The sequence below is a fragment of the Excalfactoria chinensis genome, chromosome Z (genome assembly GCF_039878825.1).
Source record: "Excalfactoria chinensis isolate bCotChi1 chromosome Z, bCotChi1.hap2, whole genome shotgun sequence".
Lineage (NCBI taxonomy): Eukaryota > Metazoa > Chordata > Aves > Galliformes > Phasianidae > Excalfactoria > Excalfactoria chinensis.
This window is the reverse complement of record NC_092857.1, coordinates 61,523,905-61,541,793: the sequence shown is the minus strand read 5'-3', so window position 1 is coordinate 61,541,793 and position 17,889 is coordinate 61,523,905. Positions and strand designations below refer to the sequence as shown.

General features: G+C 36.8%; 1 protein-coding gene across 3 annotated transcripts in view; it reads right to left on the bottom strand.

The window, feature by feature from the left end:
- DMXL1 (Dmx like 1) overlaps positions 1-17,889 on the bottom strand; it is a 69,890-nt gene that overhangs the window by 46,869 nt on the left and 5,132 nt on the right. For all 3 annotated transcript variants that reach the window (XM_072360119.1, XM_072360120.1, XM_072360121.1), the window contains exons 2-10: positions 17,111-17,236; positions 11,531-11,608; positions 10,533-10,611; positions 9,843-9,969; positions 7,528-7,594; positions 6,452-6,627; positions 5,084-5,273; positions 3,820-3,988; positions 432-644 (exon numbers count right to left, since the gene is read on the bottom strand). In XM_072360119.1, the coding sequence (XP_072216220.1) occupies positions 432-644; positions 3,820-3,988; positions 5,084-5,273; positions 6,452-6,627; positions 7,528-7,594; positions 9,843-9,969; positions 10,533-10,611; positions 11,531-11,608; positions 17,111-17,236 (1,225 nt within the window). The remainder of the gene's footprint in view (positions 1-431; positions 645-3,819; positions 3,989-5,083; positions 5,274-6,451; positions 6,628-7,527; positions 7,595-9,842; positions 9,970-10,532; positions 10,612-11,530; positions 11,609-17,110; positions 17,237-17,889) is intronic.

The window sequence follows — 17,889 nt, the reverse complement described above, 5'->3', positions numbered from 1 at the left end:
AAAAGTCCTCCAGTGGACTGCAGCCAATGACTAATAAATCAATACTGCTGAGTTTGCATTTCAGTTTGAAATACTTATTTTTCCCTTTGTAACAATTTTTGCATGCACAGACTGAATGGCAATCACCTCCAAACTATGTATAATATTATGTATTCAGTTAAATATAAAGCTGTTTAGATGTGGTGCACATCAATAGTGAATGCAAGAAAGTTTAGTTTCAATATTAAATCAACTTCCTCAAGCACATACTTTCTTCTTTTTTAAAGAGCCACTTTAGTTCTTAAGAGTAGGAGGGAAGGAAATTCACATAGATGTTACTGCAGTCTCTCTGCTTCATACTGTATTAAACACCATGCCTCACAGACCAGACGGAAGAATATTACATATTATATTGTAAAATGAAAGCCATTTGTCTATGACAGGACTTTTACCTTCTTCTGATCTTACATCCATCTGACTGGATTCCTCAGTATTTGTCTCAGGAGAATGATGTTCAAAATTCTTTTTAAGTTGCTGCAAAAATACTTCCATGGATAAGGTAAAATGAAGTTCTTTATTGTTCAGCCAGTGCACGACAAAGGGTCCACTCTTCTCTTCGTTTTCACCAAGACTCAAAGATGTGATAGAAGGGAGTAGAGGAATATCTAACATGAAGGATATTAAAAACTTTATTCAAAACAAAGCAGTTTGGACAAAAAATTATTTTTGAGAAACTGTTTTCAAGTAGAAACTCAATCATGAAAAAAAAAAAAGGAGTAAATGTATTGCCACTAGTCAGACCTTTCAACCAACATCACCTTTCAGTATTACACCGTTCTGTTGCTATCCATTAGCGATTTTATACACGGTTTTTCTTTAGTATACCCCTATCAGCAATACAGTATGGCAGTGAGTATCAGGTTTACGTGCCAAGGTTCAGCAATGGGCTATAGGGATTGAAAGAAGAGATCAAGACCTGCCCCAAGTTAGTTAAGAGCCACCTCCAGTTGCTTCAAAAGGGACCCACTCCTGGCCAGGGCTGAGCCATGAGCAGTGCTGGTTGTGTTTTCTTTAGAGCAGATTTAAGAAAGGGAAAAAAAAACTGCTACACAGCAGCAGCTAGGAGAAAAGGTGTGAGAAATGCGAAACAGCCCTGCAGGCACCAAGGTCCCCATCCCCCTGCACTGCTCAAGAGAAGGACATAAATAAAGGTGGAGCACAGGGGAGGCGGGATGTGTTTTTAGTTTGCTTTTAGTTCTTATTGCCCTAGTTTTATTACTAGGCAATAAATTACATTAGTTTCCCTTATGCTTAGCCTGTTTTGCTTGTAATGGTAATTGGCAAACAATCTCCCAACATGAGTTTGTTTTTTTTTTCTTCGTATCTTCTCCTCCAGTCCTTCTGATCCAGGGGGAGAGGAGGGCTGGTTTGAAAAAGTGGCATGATGCTGGGCTAGCTGCTCATTGATGTTAAACTAGCACATCCTGCACCTGCTTTTTGCTACTACAGCTTAGTACAAACAAATAATTTGAGCATAATTTCACAGTGTTAACTCCAGAACTGAGGCTGCAGGAAGTACACAAGGTTATCAAGGATCGCATGTACCACAGTTTACACTAGCAAGAACTAATAGAGTGACCAGAATTCTCTGTTATGTTATCATACAAAGCCAGGACTTCTCATTCCTACAGATTCACTTTTCTTTTTTTTATAATGCTATATGATGCCGCTTGGTGAAAAACAAACCAGTAATCACTGAGTAAGTGGCAGAAGCAAGTATCAGACTGCTGCAAAGTTAATCATCTAAGCTTGTCAAGAAAGTTGCTAGGTAAATTACTGCAATTTACTGAAACAAGCCACAAAGCAATATGCTAAGAGCTTAACCTCCATTTAATTCCCAACAGGAAGCCTTCACAGATATTCTGCTTCTAGTCCTTATTTATGAACTAGTACTTCAATTCCAAACCCCAAGAGACAAAATATTTTTAATGACAATACTGTTCCTTCACTAGTAATGGCTCTACTTATTTATGCTGTAATGTAAGAAAATAAAAACAGGGCACACAAATAGAAGAAAGGACCAACATGACTGTGTACAATTTTGCAGTTGGTAAAGGACAGGGAGAGGAAACGAAGAAAGAGAATGCTAAAGAAATTTGGTCTGCGCACCTTAAGAAAGAAAACAGGAAGTATTGCCAGTCATAAATACAGCATAATGCTTATACTAAAAGCAGAACCTGTGTTCCTCTACTTGATAACTTCAGAGTTACTCAGTTCCTGAACTAAAAACTTTTTGTGCATTTTCTTGAGGATAGCAGCTTCTAACTAGCTCTCAGTCTGGGGTCCTTAGCAAATTTCAACTTGCACTATAAATGACACTTTTTTAAAAGAAAAAAAGCTCATAAAGACTTTGGTTTCAGTAACTGTCTGGATATGCCTAAAAATAACTCTGAAAAGCTAAAAGCAAAACAAAACAAAAAAAACCACCTAAAAATAAATACTGCTTACTCCTTCTATTGAACTCACAGGGACCTTGACAGAGTCAAGAAATGGGATGACAAGAATCTCATGAAGTTCAGCAAGAAGTGCAGAGCTCTGCACCTGGAAAGGCACAAGGACATGCTAAAGACCATACAGCTGGAAAGCACCTTGGTAGAAAAGGACTTGAAGGTCCTGGTAAATATCAAGCTGAACATGTGTAAGCAACGTGAACTTGTCACTGAGAAGACTGCTGGCATACTGGGCTGTAGTACACAAATCATTGCCAGCAGGCCAGGAGATGTGATGTTTCCCTTTTATTCAGCATTGGTTAGGCAGCACCTCTGTGTATCATGTGCAGATTTGTGCTCTGCAGTACAAGAAAAACTGCAAAGAATCCAATGACAGGCTGCTGAGATGATCAAGGGATTGAAGGAATTATTTACTGTACAGTACAAAAAGTCTCTTTTTGGTAGGCTGTATGCTGTTCTAATAATATCTGTTAAGAGTAGTATGAACTAACGCTCTGAAAGACGAAAACTAATCTTTCTACAGCTCATTTAGCCTAGCAACATAAAAGAAACCCATTGTTCTTCAAAATCATACCAAAGATTGTACGGCTACAAATACAAACAAGCACATAAATCCAGCAACAAACAATGGATCAGTAGGGGCAAAGTAAGCTTAAGATGGTCCTAAAACACTCCAAGGAAAGGATCAGCACAGGAAACCACAACACAGCAGGAAAGTCCTAATTAAAGGCTACTCAGTACTGAACTATTCAGCTCCTAAATGGGTACACAAAGGCAGTATTTTTGTATTTCAGAATGGGCAAACAGCTATGAAGACAAATATTAGTTACTAACAAGGTACTGAAGACAAGCCCTACCAACATAATGCTTGAGTAATAGAGAATATTAAAGTTTATAGAACACAAGATAAAAGTGTTTTGTTTGGTTCAGATAAAGAATGTAAGTATAAAGATGACTGTTATATCAACCACTTCATATTAGATAATCATTTTAAGAAGTCTGGAATATTTTGTTTCATCACCGTGCAGCCTGCAATACACTTCATACACCCAGTGCAATTACCATTAAATCTGCACCTCCTGTCACAAATACTGTACCTCAGACCAGTTATATGGAAAAAAATGAAAGCCATGATTACTGAAATTCCTTCACAGTATTTCATTACTGTTGATGTAAGCTCTGCTAGTTGTTCAAAGAAACCAATATCCTAGACATTTTGCATCAGCAGAGAAATACTGTACAGAGCAGAGCAAGTTACAATTACACTAACAAAACATGCCTAAGAGAAAATTGCAGTTATCCTGCAGCAAGCATTTTGCACAATTCCTACCTGTTGCTGGATTGATGCTGGCAGCAATATGGAAGTGACAGAGTGCATTTGCATGAGGAGCAATGTTCCTGTGAACTTCATGAGGATCTTGCTGATGTGGAGAGCATCCAGTATGTGCAACAACAGCACCTGACCTCCTTCTTCCTCGCCGAAAGTGCCTCAGGTTTAACTGCATGAAGAATAAGGAGTCATTTTTAATTCCTTTCAAAAAGAGAAGGCAGATTTCGTCTGTAAGTGACTTTCCAGACATCGGCGTATTAAACATATTATTTAAGTTTAAAAGTTACTTTAAAGCATTGGCTGAGTTTCTCACAAAAGTTACAATGTTCTGATTGCATCTCCAGCAGAACAGTATCTTTGTGTTCAGATTCACTTATAAAGACTCCCACAGATACTGTAACATACCGTGACTTAACTACTGTTTCATATTTCAGTGTGCGAACAATGCTTCTGCAGGTTTTACACTTAAGCAGAAGAATTTTTTGTTTCATAAACATACAATGTGCTCACTGAAGATTCTGAACAAAAAAAAGCAAGTATGAATCATCTTGTTTCAGAGAGGCTGGGAAAAACTACATTAGTGCTTTGCATCTCATTAGATACGTACTTCTGCTCCCACAAGAAAAGCCCTATGATTTTTAAAGTTCACTGCCATATTCAGTTATATGGCAAGATTATGGAATAGACAGGGCTGCAAACAGGAGTGACCCCTGTGAGCAGAGCACAGTAGTTGCCCCTTGTCACATCACAGTCAGCTCCAGTGCTCCAGAAGGAACCCATTGCTGCCAGAGCTGAGCCAAAAGTGACACTGGTTATGCCTCTGGGGAGGGCAAATTAAAGGAAGTGAAAAACTGATGCACAACAGCAGAAAGGAGAGAGAAGTAACAACAATTACAGAAGCATCTCTGCAGGCACCAAAGTGAGTGCAGGAGGAGCGCAGGAGATGCTGCAGGTAGGGAGGAGAAACTCCCTGCAGCCCAGCATAGGCCCGTGCTGGAGCAGGCTGTGTCCCTGAAGTCTGTGGGCACCATGCAGAGCAGTTCTCCACCTGCAGCCTCCAATGAACCCCCAGTGCAGCAGTGGATATAGTTTGAAGGAGGCCACAGCTCATAAAGAGCCCCTGTAGAAGCAGGACTTAGACTGTAGATGAAGTCCATGGAGATGTAGGCCATAGGAAAGAGCTTGCATTCAAGGTAGTAAGTACAATCCCATCTAAAATTGCATGCACATGTGTTTATTCCCCAAGTTCACTTTCACTTCTTACCTCTAACGCATTTTGCATTCGTTCCTTACTTGAAGTATTTCTCTTGAAACTATTTGTGAAGTTCACTGCTTCAGTCCAATTGTTATATCCTCCACCATACAACAGACTATCACTCGGTAACAAAGTCTCTGCCCAGAGACGACAAACGTTATCCTTACAGCAAGTCAGGAGTACATTGCAGACAGCACCACTAATGAAAGAAAATTTAAGGTGTGAAAAAGCTACTCACAATCAACACAGCACGAAACCAAAATAACAGTCCCAAAGAGTTTCTACTATCGGTTACAAAATCATACAAAGTAGTGTAAATGTTAGGAAAAGAAAAACCTAAAAAGACATTACATTCCATGATCATCCCAGGAACAGAGGTGAGGCTCATCAACCTGTAGTTCCCCAGGTCTTTTCTTCCTGTCCTAAAATTGGGAGATGTTTTCCTTTCTCCAGTCACAAGGGACTTCCCTATCTGAAAAGCTGTGGCTTGGTGAATGGCTTGGTTACTACATCAGTCTCATCACCCTAGAATTCATGTCCCCTGGCCTATAGATTGATGCACATTCAGCCTCATGAGAAAGGCTCCGATTTGCTTCACATTGACAGCATGAGGATTCTGCTCACCGATCCCTGCTTAGAGGCTTAGGCACCTGAGAAGCAAGGGAGGTCTCACTGCCAGTGAAGACTGAGGCAGAGAACTTGCTAAATAATGGTAATGACTTCATAAAATGTCTTCAATTTAAAGATTGGTATACAAAAGACAGTAGAAACTTGCCAACACACGCAGACATGCAGAATTCAAAATGTACTGACAGGAATAACAGACACATAAAATTATGCTTGCAGGATATGAAATTACCGATATTACTTCAGTTTGAGAATGCATTTAAGGCAATGCAAACAAAAAGCTGTAAAGAGTGTTTTTTTCTTGTGAGTAATTATTTTATATCTAGTCCAACATCTAAGACAATCAGAAACTCAGTTTCATTATCCACACTTCCTTCTCACCCATATACCTTCAAGAACTTCAGCATGAAGCAATCATTTAAATGTATACAAGGCTGTCAAGTTCCACTACAAGCCAAAGAGTACAAATTTTACATGTGTGACTGTCATCAACAGTAAATCTGTGAGTACATATGCCAATCTCTAGCTCTCCCCCCCAGAAAAAGTCTGTCTAATCTATGAAATGTGGTGAAAATACATTTCAATACAACTAAGATAACGTGGCAGAACAATGGATTTAAATGAGGTCTCAGAGTAAACAGAAGTAGCTTCCTGAACTTCTACAGAACAGTTTAGTGCATAGTATGGAAAACTTTGTTTGAAGTTCTCAGAGAATTTTCTTCTTAGTTTTGGTTTGTTAGAAGTACTCACCGTGGCATGAATTTGCTTGTCTTCCTCCATGAAAATGAATTTACTGATCGAGGATGGGCCAAGTAAACAAATGAAAAATCAACTTCTTGTGCTTGTTTTCCTGGACTTGCACTTGGTGGTGTTACAGATGATCGCCAGTTGTCTGTATTGTACCACACTTTCACAAGACAATCATCCTGGTAGAGAGCAGGGTAAGACGGTACATATTTTGGATAAGAACTCGATGTATCAGCAGAACTTCATACACTGAAACTCAACACCTTGGTTTTCAATTTTTCTTCCAAGTGAATACTCAGGTCAGCCCAGTAAAAAGAACTTGATCTACACTTGATCTGTAGTTGCAGAGACCCCTTTGGTCTGCCTTACCATTAGTAATTTGAATTTAATTCCACTCCTTCTTATTAGCTATCAGTGTTTTGCAATAAATCTATACAAAACTGTACTGTTATTCAAAGTACAATGTACTTTGGCAAAAGAATTTGTCAGCTTTATTGCTTTGGGCTCTGTGACACTTCAGCCAAGTTTTCCACTTATCTTAAAAACATCACTGTCCCCATTAAACTTGCACACCAGCATTTTGCTTTTTTTACATTATTACACAACCTCTACTAGGATATTTAGTTGACAGCATAAACTTGGTACCTATTTGTATTTGATAACCTGTGTTTTCTGTTTCTTTAAAACAGTAATGATGACATGAGGGTTTCTTTGCAGTGTCACACCCCCCTCAGATAAAGACAACAGCATTACTTGGAGCAGCAAACCATTCACTTACCACTCCTTAACAAGTAGTGCAAATTCTCATACGATATGTCACATTTGTTCACTGCATCCTTTACAGTAACTTGAATTTTTTATGATTAATCTACTGACTGTGATTATGTAGGAATACATATTCCAATACCTTATCCATTTTGAGTCAGTATCAAGCTGTATTTTAAAATATGACACAGAAAATATTTTATTATTATCCCTTCCTGTCTTAGGAAATTATCCTTCCCCCAGATTCTCAATATTCATGAAAAAACATTTTGGTTTAAAAACAATCAAGCAAAAAACAGCTAGAAAAGGTTTACCTTTCCAGCAGTAGCAAAAAACTCCCCATCTGGTGAGAATTTCATTAAACAAACTTGAGAGGCAGTACTATGAAATAAAGAGAATTAAAAATAGCAAGTTATGTTTTATGAACTTCTTCAGAACTCTAAACAGCTTTTTGCTTTGAATTCATGAAAGCAATTCAATTTTTGTATGAAATTATGTACTGTACTGTGTGAAAGAATTTAAGGTTTAAGAAAGTTCAGAAGGAAGAGAAACTTGAATACAATGAGTGGTTGTAGTCACACAGAAAAAACATGGAGCAAACAATGCAGCTGAGAACAACTACAGTGCCTGATATTTCAAATGATCATGACTTAAAAACCATTCCTAATGGATTACACATGTGTGCTCTGCCCTAGATACATCCTGTTTTCACTTCATAAACATCTGGATTTCAAGCTCATTTCTTCCACTCCACACTATCTTTCAAGTTGTCTGGGAGACAAAAAAAAAAAGGAAAAAAAAAAAAAAAGAAAATTTTCCTTTATTTTTCTTATTTTCTATGGTATAACTTTTCAGTTATAGCATAATGTACTTCAGAAGTATTTTAAATAGATGTTACATTCACAGTCAAAAAGGTAAAAGATGCCACACTGAAAAAATATATATATTTTTAAGCCTACTTAATGGTTCATTTTTCTGCTTTTAATTGAAAATACGTACAAGTGTATTTTACAAGTTTTCAAGTACTGAGCTATCACCTGTATGACTGGCTTATTTACAGCAAGAAGAACACACGAGAATTTTACGGTGTAGTGCAAGTACAGACTACATGTTTTAAGCTTGAAATTCTTAGACACTTAAGACAATTTTTAAGGCCTAACATTCAAGAGAGATTAAGTTAGTCACCAAGTTAATAAAAGTGTGAATGAAGTGTGTGTATATTAACAACAGCAAATCCATTACAAAATTTATGAATCAAAGCAAGGCAATTGTCAACTCTGTTTCAGCAACATGTTCCTACCAGAGCCAACACTAAGACACTTGGGAGTGCCTTTTCTAAACATTGAAATTAATCCTGGGAAGGAATAGTATTGCCAAGTCAGTATCCTGACAACTTCTCATTTATTCTTGATCTAATAAAACTACAAATGTTGGAAGATTCAGACACAAAAGCTGAACGGATAGAGCAAGTTCTGCTGACCCTTTTTGGGACCTGTTAATCTAAAATATACAAAACCCAGCTTTTTCTGCTCCATGAATGAGTTTAGAGGTACAAAATAAAGACTTCTGTAAGGTTTGAGATGCACACATGAGAACTTGCTATCTAAGGGACTTGAGAGTAACAGTATTGCATGTTTCCGTCTACAACTACCATATGCTCAGATTCTAAAACCATGGCTGTGGCATTCTATCTGCATGTTCATTTCTCTCATTAGGCTATGAGATGATGTCACAAGGATATCTCAATGAACTAACAAAGTCTTGATTTCTTTATTTTAGAAAGTTCGTCATATTCAAAGGAAAATCTTCCAGTTGAATTAACTAGGGATACTGAACACATTGGCAAAAGCGAGCACAGGGAAAAAGAAACAATTCAAAAGTTAAAAAAAAGGGCTTTTCCAGGTGCATCTAGGAAACCACCGTGAACATCCAGTACTTTATGAGGAAAAAGTACAGGTTAAGACCTTCCAGTCAACCAGTTATGGATACCTATTTAAGAAAACTGACATACGGGACACTACTCCCAAGCAAACAGTACACTTGATATATTAGAAGAGTCCCTGTGCTGAGAGGAACCAAACTCACAAACTGAAGTACTGATGTAACTCTTCTGACTGTGCAAATACACGGACACAAAGACTATAATGACCAACTAACATCAACACCCAAAGAACATCCAGAGACGAAGTAAAAACAAAAGTGTCCATCTTTTCATATCTATATCTAAGAATATCAAAAATGCAAAATGTGGGAAGGCATCTGTGGAGGAAATAAAGGTGCACTCAGTAGGACAGTGAAGGAATTTTATCTAAATTGGTCCTGCAAGTGTAATATCTTTCAAATAAGCAGCATTCACCATATATACTGTACAAGGAACAAAGTCTGCTGATACAGTCACAATGACAGCCTTTACATGGCATTCTAATAGTGCCTGGTAAAACTGAAGAGCTCTTAAAGAACACAAACTACATAAAAAATAGTTACAGCTAAACTGGCAGTAATGAACAAATGTTACGTACTCAATGCAAAAATGATTCTAGAATTGTGTTTGAATAGCATTTATCAACAGGATGATTTCACTAAACAAACCAGCAAGGGAAAAGGAACTGTTTTTAAAACAGTTTCTTACTTGCATTGCCAGATACACCTCCATTCTCCAACATCTGTTCTGTCAGTGCTGTCATTGTCAGATGCGCTCTCCAAAGGAACATTGGACCAAAGCTGAAGGCAACTGGAACCAGTCAAAAGGCGAGTGCCTAAAACAAATAATTATAACAAAACAAGTAGAAGAAAAAAAAAAAATAGAAAAAAAATACAGATTGAAGAGACAATGCAAAACAAACTATGCCATATAATAACTTCCACATTAATTAAAGAAACCACAAGTAACCAGTAAAGTTATATAATAGTGTGCTTTCATACATTCCACTGCATTGATAGACTGAGTTAATCTTGCAAGGCAGCTTCTACTATCCTTTCTTCTGAGAGAAAACAATTTGAGCTGAAAATTTTCAAAGCAATCACTTCTAAAGACAAGCTGTTTCTTATTCACAATAATACTTATTATTTTAGCCCTTATTTCAAACATTATATACTGCTAAGAGTAGAATATTCAGATAATACCATACAGATACTGTTTTGGCCCTTCTCTAACAAGGAGGGACACTTTCCATCACCTGCAGATTTCATCTCATTTTGATGTTCTCTGTCATGGTAGAACAAAATGAGTATTTTCCTTGTCTTCAAAGAACAGTGAAATTTTACTAAGAAATATTTGAGACAGTGGATGTTTTAAGTGTTTTTTATATTCTATTCTTACCTGTGGGATCCCACGTTAAATTATGTGCTATACCATCCAGTAAGATTTGAGCATTCTTCTGCCACTGGTAATGCAACTGCTGAAACATTAAATATTCACAAACTTCAGCATGAAAATACTTTCTTTCCCTTGCATTCTGTAATAAAAATATCATGCCTTCACTGCACTCTCCAACTTCTATGAGGAGTATGCATAAAAATAAACTACTACTCACTTGTAACTTGAAAAAATCTCAGCTTGGAAAAATTTTAGTACACTTCACCATCATTAGAATCTGAGTTTTTCAAAGGGAAAGTCTGACTTCAGGAAAATAAAAATCAAGAAGTGAAATGCAATAAATGCACCTCATATTTTATATCCACAGTATTGCTGAAGGATTTCAATAAGTTCAGGTAGTTTTTTACTCTTCTCCCCCCCCCCCCCCCCCCCCTCCCCCCAGGAAATCTGAAGATAGTTGACTATTTCTTTGGGGGTTTGGTTTGTTTTTCAGTCATTCCTTCTTTCCCTGGGACAACTGGAGGATTAGATTCATTAAATATTTATTTCACAGACAATTTTAAAGTAATCATCCTGCACTTCAAAAATATCAGACCCATCTCTACAAAAGTTATTCAAACAAGAGAATATGCACTTCCATAACCTGCAGTTAAAATACTAATTGTAAAACACCTCAGCACAGATAGGCTACAGAAGGGGGTTCAAAAAGGAATTCGTATAATAATGGACATATTCTTTGGAGTGCAGTGACATGCTTGTCTTGTTAGATTCTGGAATTTTCACGATATGAATTGTAGACTTAGATATATGTAACATGAAGTATTACAGTATAACCTGTTTTTACTAAAAACAAATAACATGCCTCTGCTCTCCTACTAGCATTTTCACTTCCCACAGACCACTGCATTGCCCAATTTAGACAACAAAAGCAAAGCAAACCAGAGAAATGAGTCAAGCTTTACAACTGAGTAACTGAAATTAAGGAGCGATGAATTACTTACATTATGATGACTGCTGCTCTGCTTCAAGAGACTAACTGGCTCAAAGATACAAACCACATTTCCATACGAAGCTGCAATCTAAAGCAAATTGCATATATATAAACACATGCATAAAAAGAACAAGCTGTAAAACAAACAAGACTAAAATATGGAATTTTGTTTCTCACTTCAAGTTAATATCTCTACACCCTTTAGGTAACAGGAAAGAAAAAAGACATTTAACAAAATTATGAAGCAGGTGTTGATAACATTAATAATACAATCTCTGAGTTACATACTAGCCCTAATGAACTACTTGACAGTATAGGCAGACTCATGCATTTTTGTTCTTGTTCTTCTATTTTTTTTTTGAGCAGGTTTATGAGGGATGCTCTGCGAGTAATGCCTCTTGCTTGATTCTACTGGCCTAAAATATCTAAGGCAGATGATGGTCACATGGCAACAGAGGGGCTGACTGACAAAATGGTGTTTGACATGGAGGTGCACTTGAAACAAAAGCATGGAACTGAGTTCCTCCAGGTGGAAAAAAATGCACCTGCTGACATTCTTTGATACTTGCTGAATGTTTAAGGAGATTAAACAGTGGATGTGAGCGAAGTGAAATGGCACGTGGTGCATTTCATGAGTAGTGACAATGAACTGAAAGGCAAGCCATATTCTGGACAGCCACAAACACAGCTGCCACACCACAAAACAAAGAACATTACAATCAGCTAATTGGTGAACCAGTTAATGGTGATGACTACCTTGATAGATAATGTTTTGTAGCTAAGAATTTGCTCTATCAAGCAGCACTATTGTGCTCTTTGTATCTGTTGTAGTTTCCAGAAAAAAAAAAAAGAAAAATAGGAGGCATTAGTTTTGGAGTAAACAACCCATTATCAGTATGCTTCTCATAGTTAATATGTAAGGAGTCTGCCACCTTCACAGTCTGAACAATAGAAACACCATCAGCTCAGACTGCATTCACAGACCTCCCCAGCACTTTCATGTGCTACATAACAAAATGTTAATTTTGAAAATACAAGCCACAAAAGTCAAACATCCTACACAAAGAACACGAAACCAGAATAGTTACTAAATGCTAACATAAAATAATTCCAGAAAGTTGCAGTGTAGGTAGCATTGTTATTTCAAAATCTCATTTTCCCAGGGGTATCAGCCATCTCAAATCTGAATTAGACAAAATGAGAAGTGAAAGCATCTAAATAAAGACAAGTTTAAGTGACTTTGTTACAAGGAACGATAACAACTATATGTCTCTGTCTCTAAATTAGACAGACATGGATTTCAAAGTGTAGACTATTTGGTAGGTGAGGATTTGGCTGGAGCCTGCAGAGACGTCTGGTCAACAGCTCAAGGACAGGTTACTAGTGATGAGTGGTGCTGAGTGGTGTTACTCAGGGACTTGTAACAGGATTAGTACTCAGAGAGGTTATGGTTGCTCTCTCCTTGGAAGTGTTCAAGGCCAGTCTGGATGTGGCTTTAAGCATGGTGGTACAGCAGCAGGGGGTTAGAAACAGATAATCTTTAAAGCTCTCTTAGAAACCAAACCATTCTACAATCCTAACTGAAATGCCTCATGCTAAAATCCTTGAAGGACAATGTCATTTAAAACTACTCTAAGACACAGAGATTTACAGAAATCACAAGTTTGGAGAGATAATGCTGATAATGGACAGCTTGAATTTGCAGGTGAAAACAAGAAAACTCCACACGCATAAAGAACTGAAACAATTCTGTAATATTTTGAAGTGCAAAAATAAAATGTTCTTCATTTCTCTCTCTCTCTCCACATCTCCAGATCCAAAATACCCCAGAGAAGAAAAATTAACCCAACACAATGAATTCCTCTCATGCCAAGTACGCTCATAATATTCATTTGTAAAACAAATGGAGATAAAAAAAAAATTTAAAAAATGTTAAATTGAAATCCTAGGGCTTTATACAGCAACAAATACCATTTTGCAAAGCTAGGCTCTCTAGGCTACACAACAGTTTCCAAAGTACCTAAATAATGACATTCACACAACAGAACAGGGGCTACAATGGACTAGTTCTCCTTCCCACTATGCAGTATTTAGATCTTAAAGCTTGACTTTACCAAGAGCAAGATCTGCAGTTTTGATACCATATAATAGTCAGTTTCTTGTTTCTGTGAGATTCTGTCTCACAAAATTCTTTTTTTTTTTTTTTTTTTTTTTTCTATAAGCAACATTAAAGGTAGGCAGGGGTCACTTTGTAAACATTTTGATTTCACCATCATCCAGAAAAATGTAAAGAGGAAACTAAACCACTATGCCTAAACTGTTCATATTTTAAACTAAAACTGTAGATCCTGTTTTAAAAGAAGCCCTCTGTGTTAAAGAGAATACAGCTAAATAAATTTTTATGTAAGCTAGCATCAGCCTGACCCATAAATGCCAACAATAATTTCATCAGTTACAAAACACATAAATAAACCTTTCCTTACACCCAAGATTAATATCTGCCATCTCAAACTCATTCCAAGTACCTCACTTTTTTTATTCCAGTAATTTCATCCAAAATCTCAACATATATGTCTATACAAAAATCATACTGATTAGATTTTTCCTTTTCCCTATTTTTTTTTTTTCCAAATGTGGATAGATCTCCTGTCTACCACTCTACCACTGCCTTTTAAAACAAACATTAGCATGCCAAATGTTACCCCTGGAAGTTTCATAGGGTTCTGCAGCAATATGGACACTTTCATTTGTCCTCACTGAACAGTATGTCATTGAAAGGTATAAAGGAGTTTTGTGTGCTGAAGAGCTTCCTATATAATTGCTCAGAAGGAAACCAGACTTGTCTTATGTTCTTAAGTCCTTTTATTGGTCAAAGGTAGAGAAGATTTACTTAGCTGTAAGAAAAAAGTTACAGCCATTCTTGCGTCAACATTCAGGAATGAAGCACCTGCCTCTAGGGCAACAACACTGTCTGCCCTCACCTCTATGTCCAAACTAGGAATAGAACTGGTCTCGCTGTAATAATGTAGAAACATCAGCATGTAAACTAAATCAAAATTTTAATTAGTATCTATTTATTCTCTTTTAACATTAGTAAAACACAGTGCTAAATAAATTAAATCTCATCTATTTACTAACAGTGCCGTTCCCAGCTATGACACCTAAAAAAAACCTCATCAAATATTTCAAATGATCTGAAGCCAGTGCTACCTTTTTGTGCATCGTCAGGTACTGACAGAAGTCACACTGTGTGATTTTTCTTTGCCATGCATTAATTAAAGTTCTGGTCTTAATTCTCACATTAATTAGAAAAGAGGTTTGTAGCTTACATTGTGTGGAAGAAGAACAAGTACAATACTCACTCCAAATAAATTGTTCATTACCAAGTTGTATGCAACCAAAGGAAAAAAGGTTCGGTGGCTTAAAATTACGTTGTCTTCCTTGTAAAAGACATTTTCATGCAAATCTTTATAGAGAAAATGCATAATCCATCGGGGTAATTAGAAATTATCATACATTCTTCCCCCACCCCACCCCACAATCTCAATCAATGAGAACTGAAGTTTATCCCCAAAAGTAGAGTAGGAAAAAAGACAGTGGCAATAATCTACTCAATGCTTCAAAGCCAAAAAAGGGGTTGATCAAACATCAACTACTAAGCTGTTGCTTATTCAAAGTATCTTCCCAATGCATTAGCTATTCAGTAAATTAGAATTAGATTTAGAGAGCAAAAACAGGAAACTTTGAACTCATTACTTTCATAACCTGCTAACTCTAACTCTATCATTCAGATGGAGAATGATGCAGATTCTTTAGAGTCCTACTGTTTGTAGATGACACTTGACAGCAGTTTTCTGTAAGGAGAAAAACTAAAAAGGTGCATAATTCATAAACTACAGGTTATCAATAGATACTTTCAGGACAGGTTCAAAATTGCACCCAAACTAAGCTGCATTATTTGCATTCTCTTCCTTCCTATAGATCTTAAGCATCAAAGAGTAATCTGCAGGACAGTGGATGAGAAATCTGTGTCAGTATTGATGCAGCAGTAAGAAGATAAGCAGCCTCTGCAGGAGCAAACTGGAAACAGTAAAATGTCCATCCAGAACTTCCTAGTTATTTACAACTTAGAACTTCAGCACCCTGCAAATTTACCTATTCTAACTACTAGCAGCCAACTATACTAACTTGCAGAATCAAAATTGTGACAGAGGCCTACGTAAAAAGTGCTAAAATCCTAAAACTTAGGAAGTTGAATAGGTTGCTGTACACATATGTATTGATTTAGAAGTAAAGTACGGTTTATTATTGAAATTTGGCTAGAACTGATGTCAAATAGTCAAAATAACCTTCCAAATCTGCAAAGAAATGTTCACATTTTATATTTTTATCTGAATATGTATTTCACAACCTGTTAATAGACACCCAGTGAGCTCAAACAACAATTTTTTTTTCACAGTGGAGAAACACAGCATTCTTTATAGCTTAAAACTACCAGAGGCGAAGAGAATATTTCCACATTTTCATTAATGTTCCCGCACTACCCTTACAAGAATTGATCACTCAATTACTAAAACGTAGGAATAGAGAGTGGCTATGGATCACCTAGATGGTCATTCACAGATTTCACGTGTAAACACAAAGCCGTTTTCATTCAGAGATCTCACCTAAGGAAGGGCACACCAGAATCTAACCAAAGCTGTCAGCAACTTAAAAGCTCACATGTGCAAGACACTAATATTACCACCCCATAATACTCAAAAACGAAAAATTCTGTCCATAAACAATTTTAAGCCTTTATTAATTACTTGAAAGATACACTGTTTATGTTTTACGATATGGAACTAACCAATCTGCCACCCATCACTGACATGCCAAAGCATGGCAATGACTAAACCCAGAGTAAATAAACTACTTTTGCTCCCACCTTACAAATCTTTTGGTAACTTTATTTTTTTCCTTTACACATCTTCCTGTGCAGCCCCATCTTATCTTCTCCAAATTCATAACTATGCTTATTACTTCCTATTTGCTATGTTGCTAACCAAAAATAAACAGATGAAGCTATCAGCCATTTTCATCTTCATTCTAGTGCATATGTGTTAACTTGAAAGCATGCATACTCTAAGAAAGTTCTCAACATAGACATGATCAACCCACACACTGTATGTGGTCCAGCCCAGCCCACACTACTGCCCATTCCCTGCAATCATGGTAGCAGCACTTTACTGCTGAGGAGCTTAGCCCAGCCCCAGGCACGCGCCCATCACTCAACAACTACCAACAAACCACGAAACCAGGACACAGAAAGGTCACAGTACAGAGCTAACTCAAGTTATAGTAAATATTTTTTTTACATTTTGATATGCTGTCTAAACACAGTTCTGTGAATAGTGAAAAATACACACTCTTGCTTTTCACTCTGATAAAGGAATTTGAAAATAGGTTTCAAGATGGCTGAAAAGTTATACATTTTTGGGTATATTTGCAAATGCATTTTCAGTCAGTGTAAATATATTACATGCAAATTTTCAAATCGAATGTATAGAGTTGATAGATATTTAATTCAAAGGTTTCATACACCACATACCTTTCCCTGTTGCACTGAACAGTCCACACATCCCACTTGAATGTTTCCATGTTTTGCTCCTGGGATTATCTGTAATCTTTCAAAGTCAGTCCCTAATACAACAATATCACATCCCGATGCATATGCCTGAAAACAAAACAAAAACAAATCAGAACAAAAATAAACACAAAAAACTCACGAAAAGCAGAATCTCAGAATTAAGTAAAGCTATAGCCACTTAAAGCAGATCAGTGAAATGGCATTGCCTGTGTATTTTACCTACACACAACTCACAAGCATTTACAAAGATCAAATGGGTGTCTACAATTTCAATCAAGCAACAGAAGATGCTTCGAAGTCCACCACAACACAACTGTGATTTAAAAAAAGTTCAAGACAGAAGAGACAAAATGGAGTTACGAAAAAGTCTTTGAGGTTTATGAGGTCAAAAAGATTCAAGAAGAAAACACAAGAATTGCAGATGGAAGTCTGCAGGACACTGACATTAAGGATCATCCCTTAAAACCAGCCCCACTAGCTCTAGTATATATAGTGGAAAAGTCTCTTGACTTGAAAAAAAAAAAAAAAAAAAGGCAGAAAAATGTAACATTATACTTGCATATTCAAAACATGATGGTCATGTTTTCAGGTGTTTCAGGTTGAAGAGCACTTTTGGCTAAACTTCCTCTAGGATATCTCACCATTTCATATATTAAAACAAACAAAGAAGAAAAAAAATAATTCAGTGTAAAGCTAATTTCCCTAACAGCATGTTCAGTGATGCTTCACAAAAACAACCT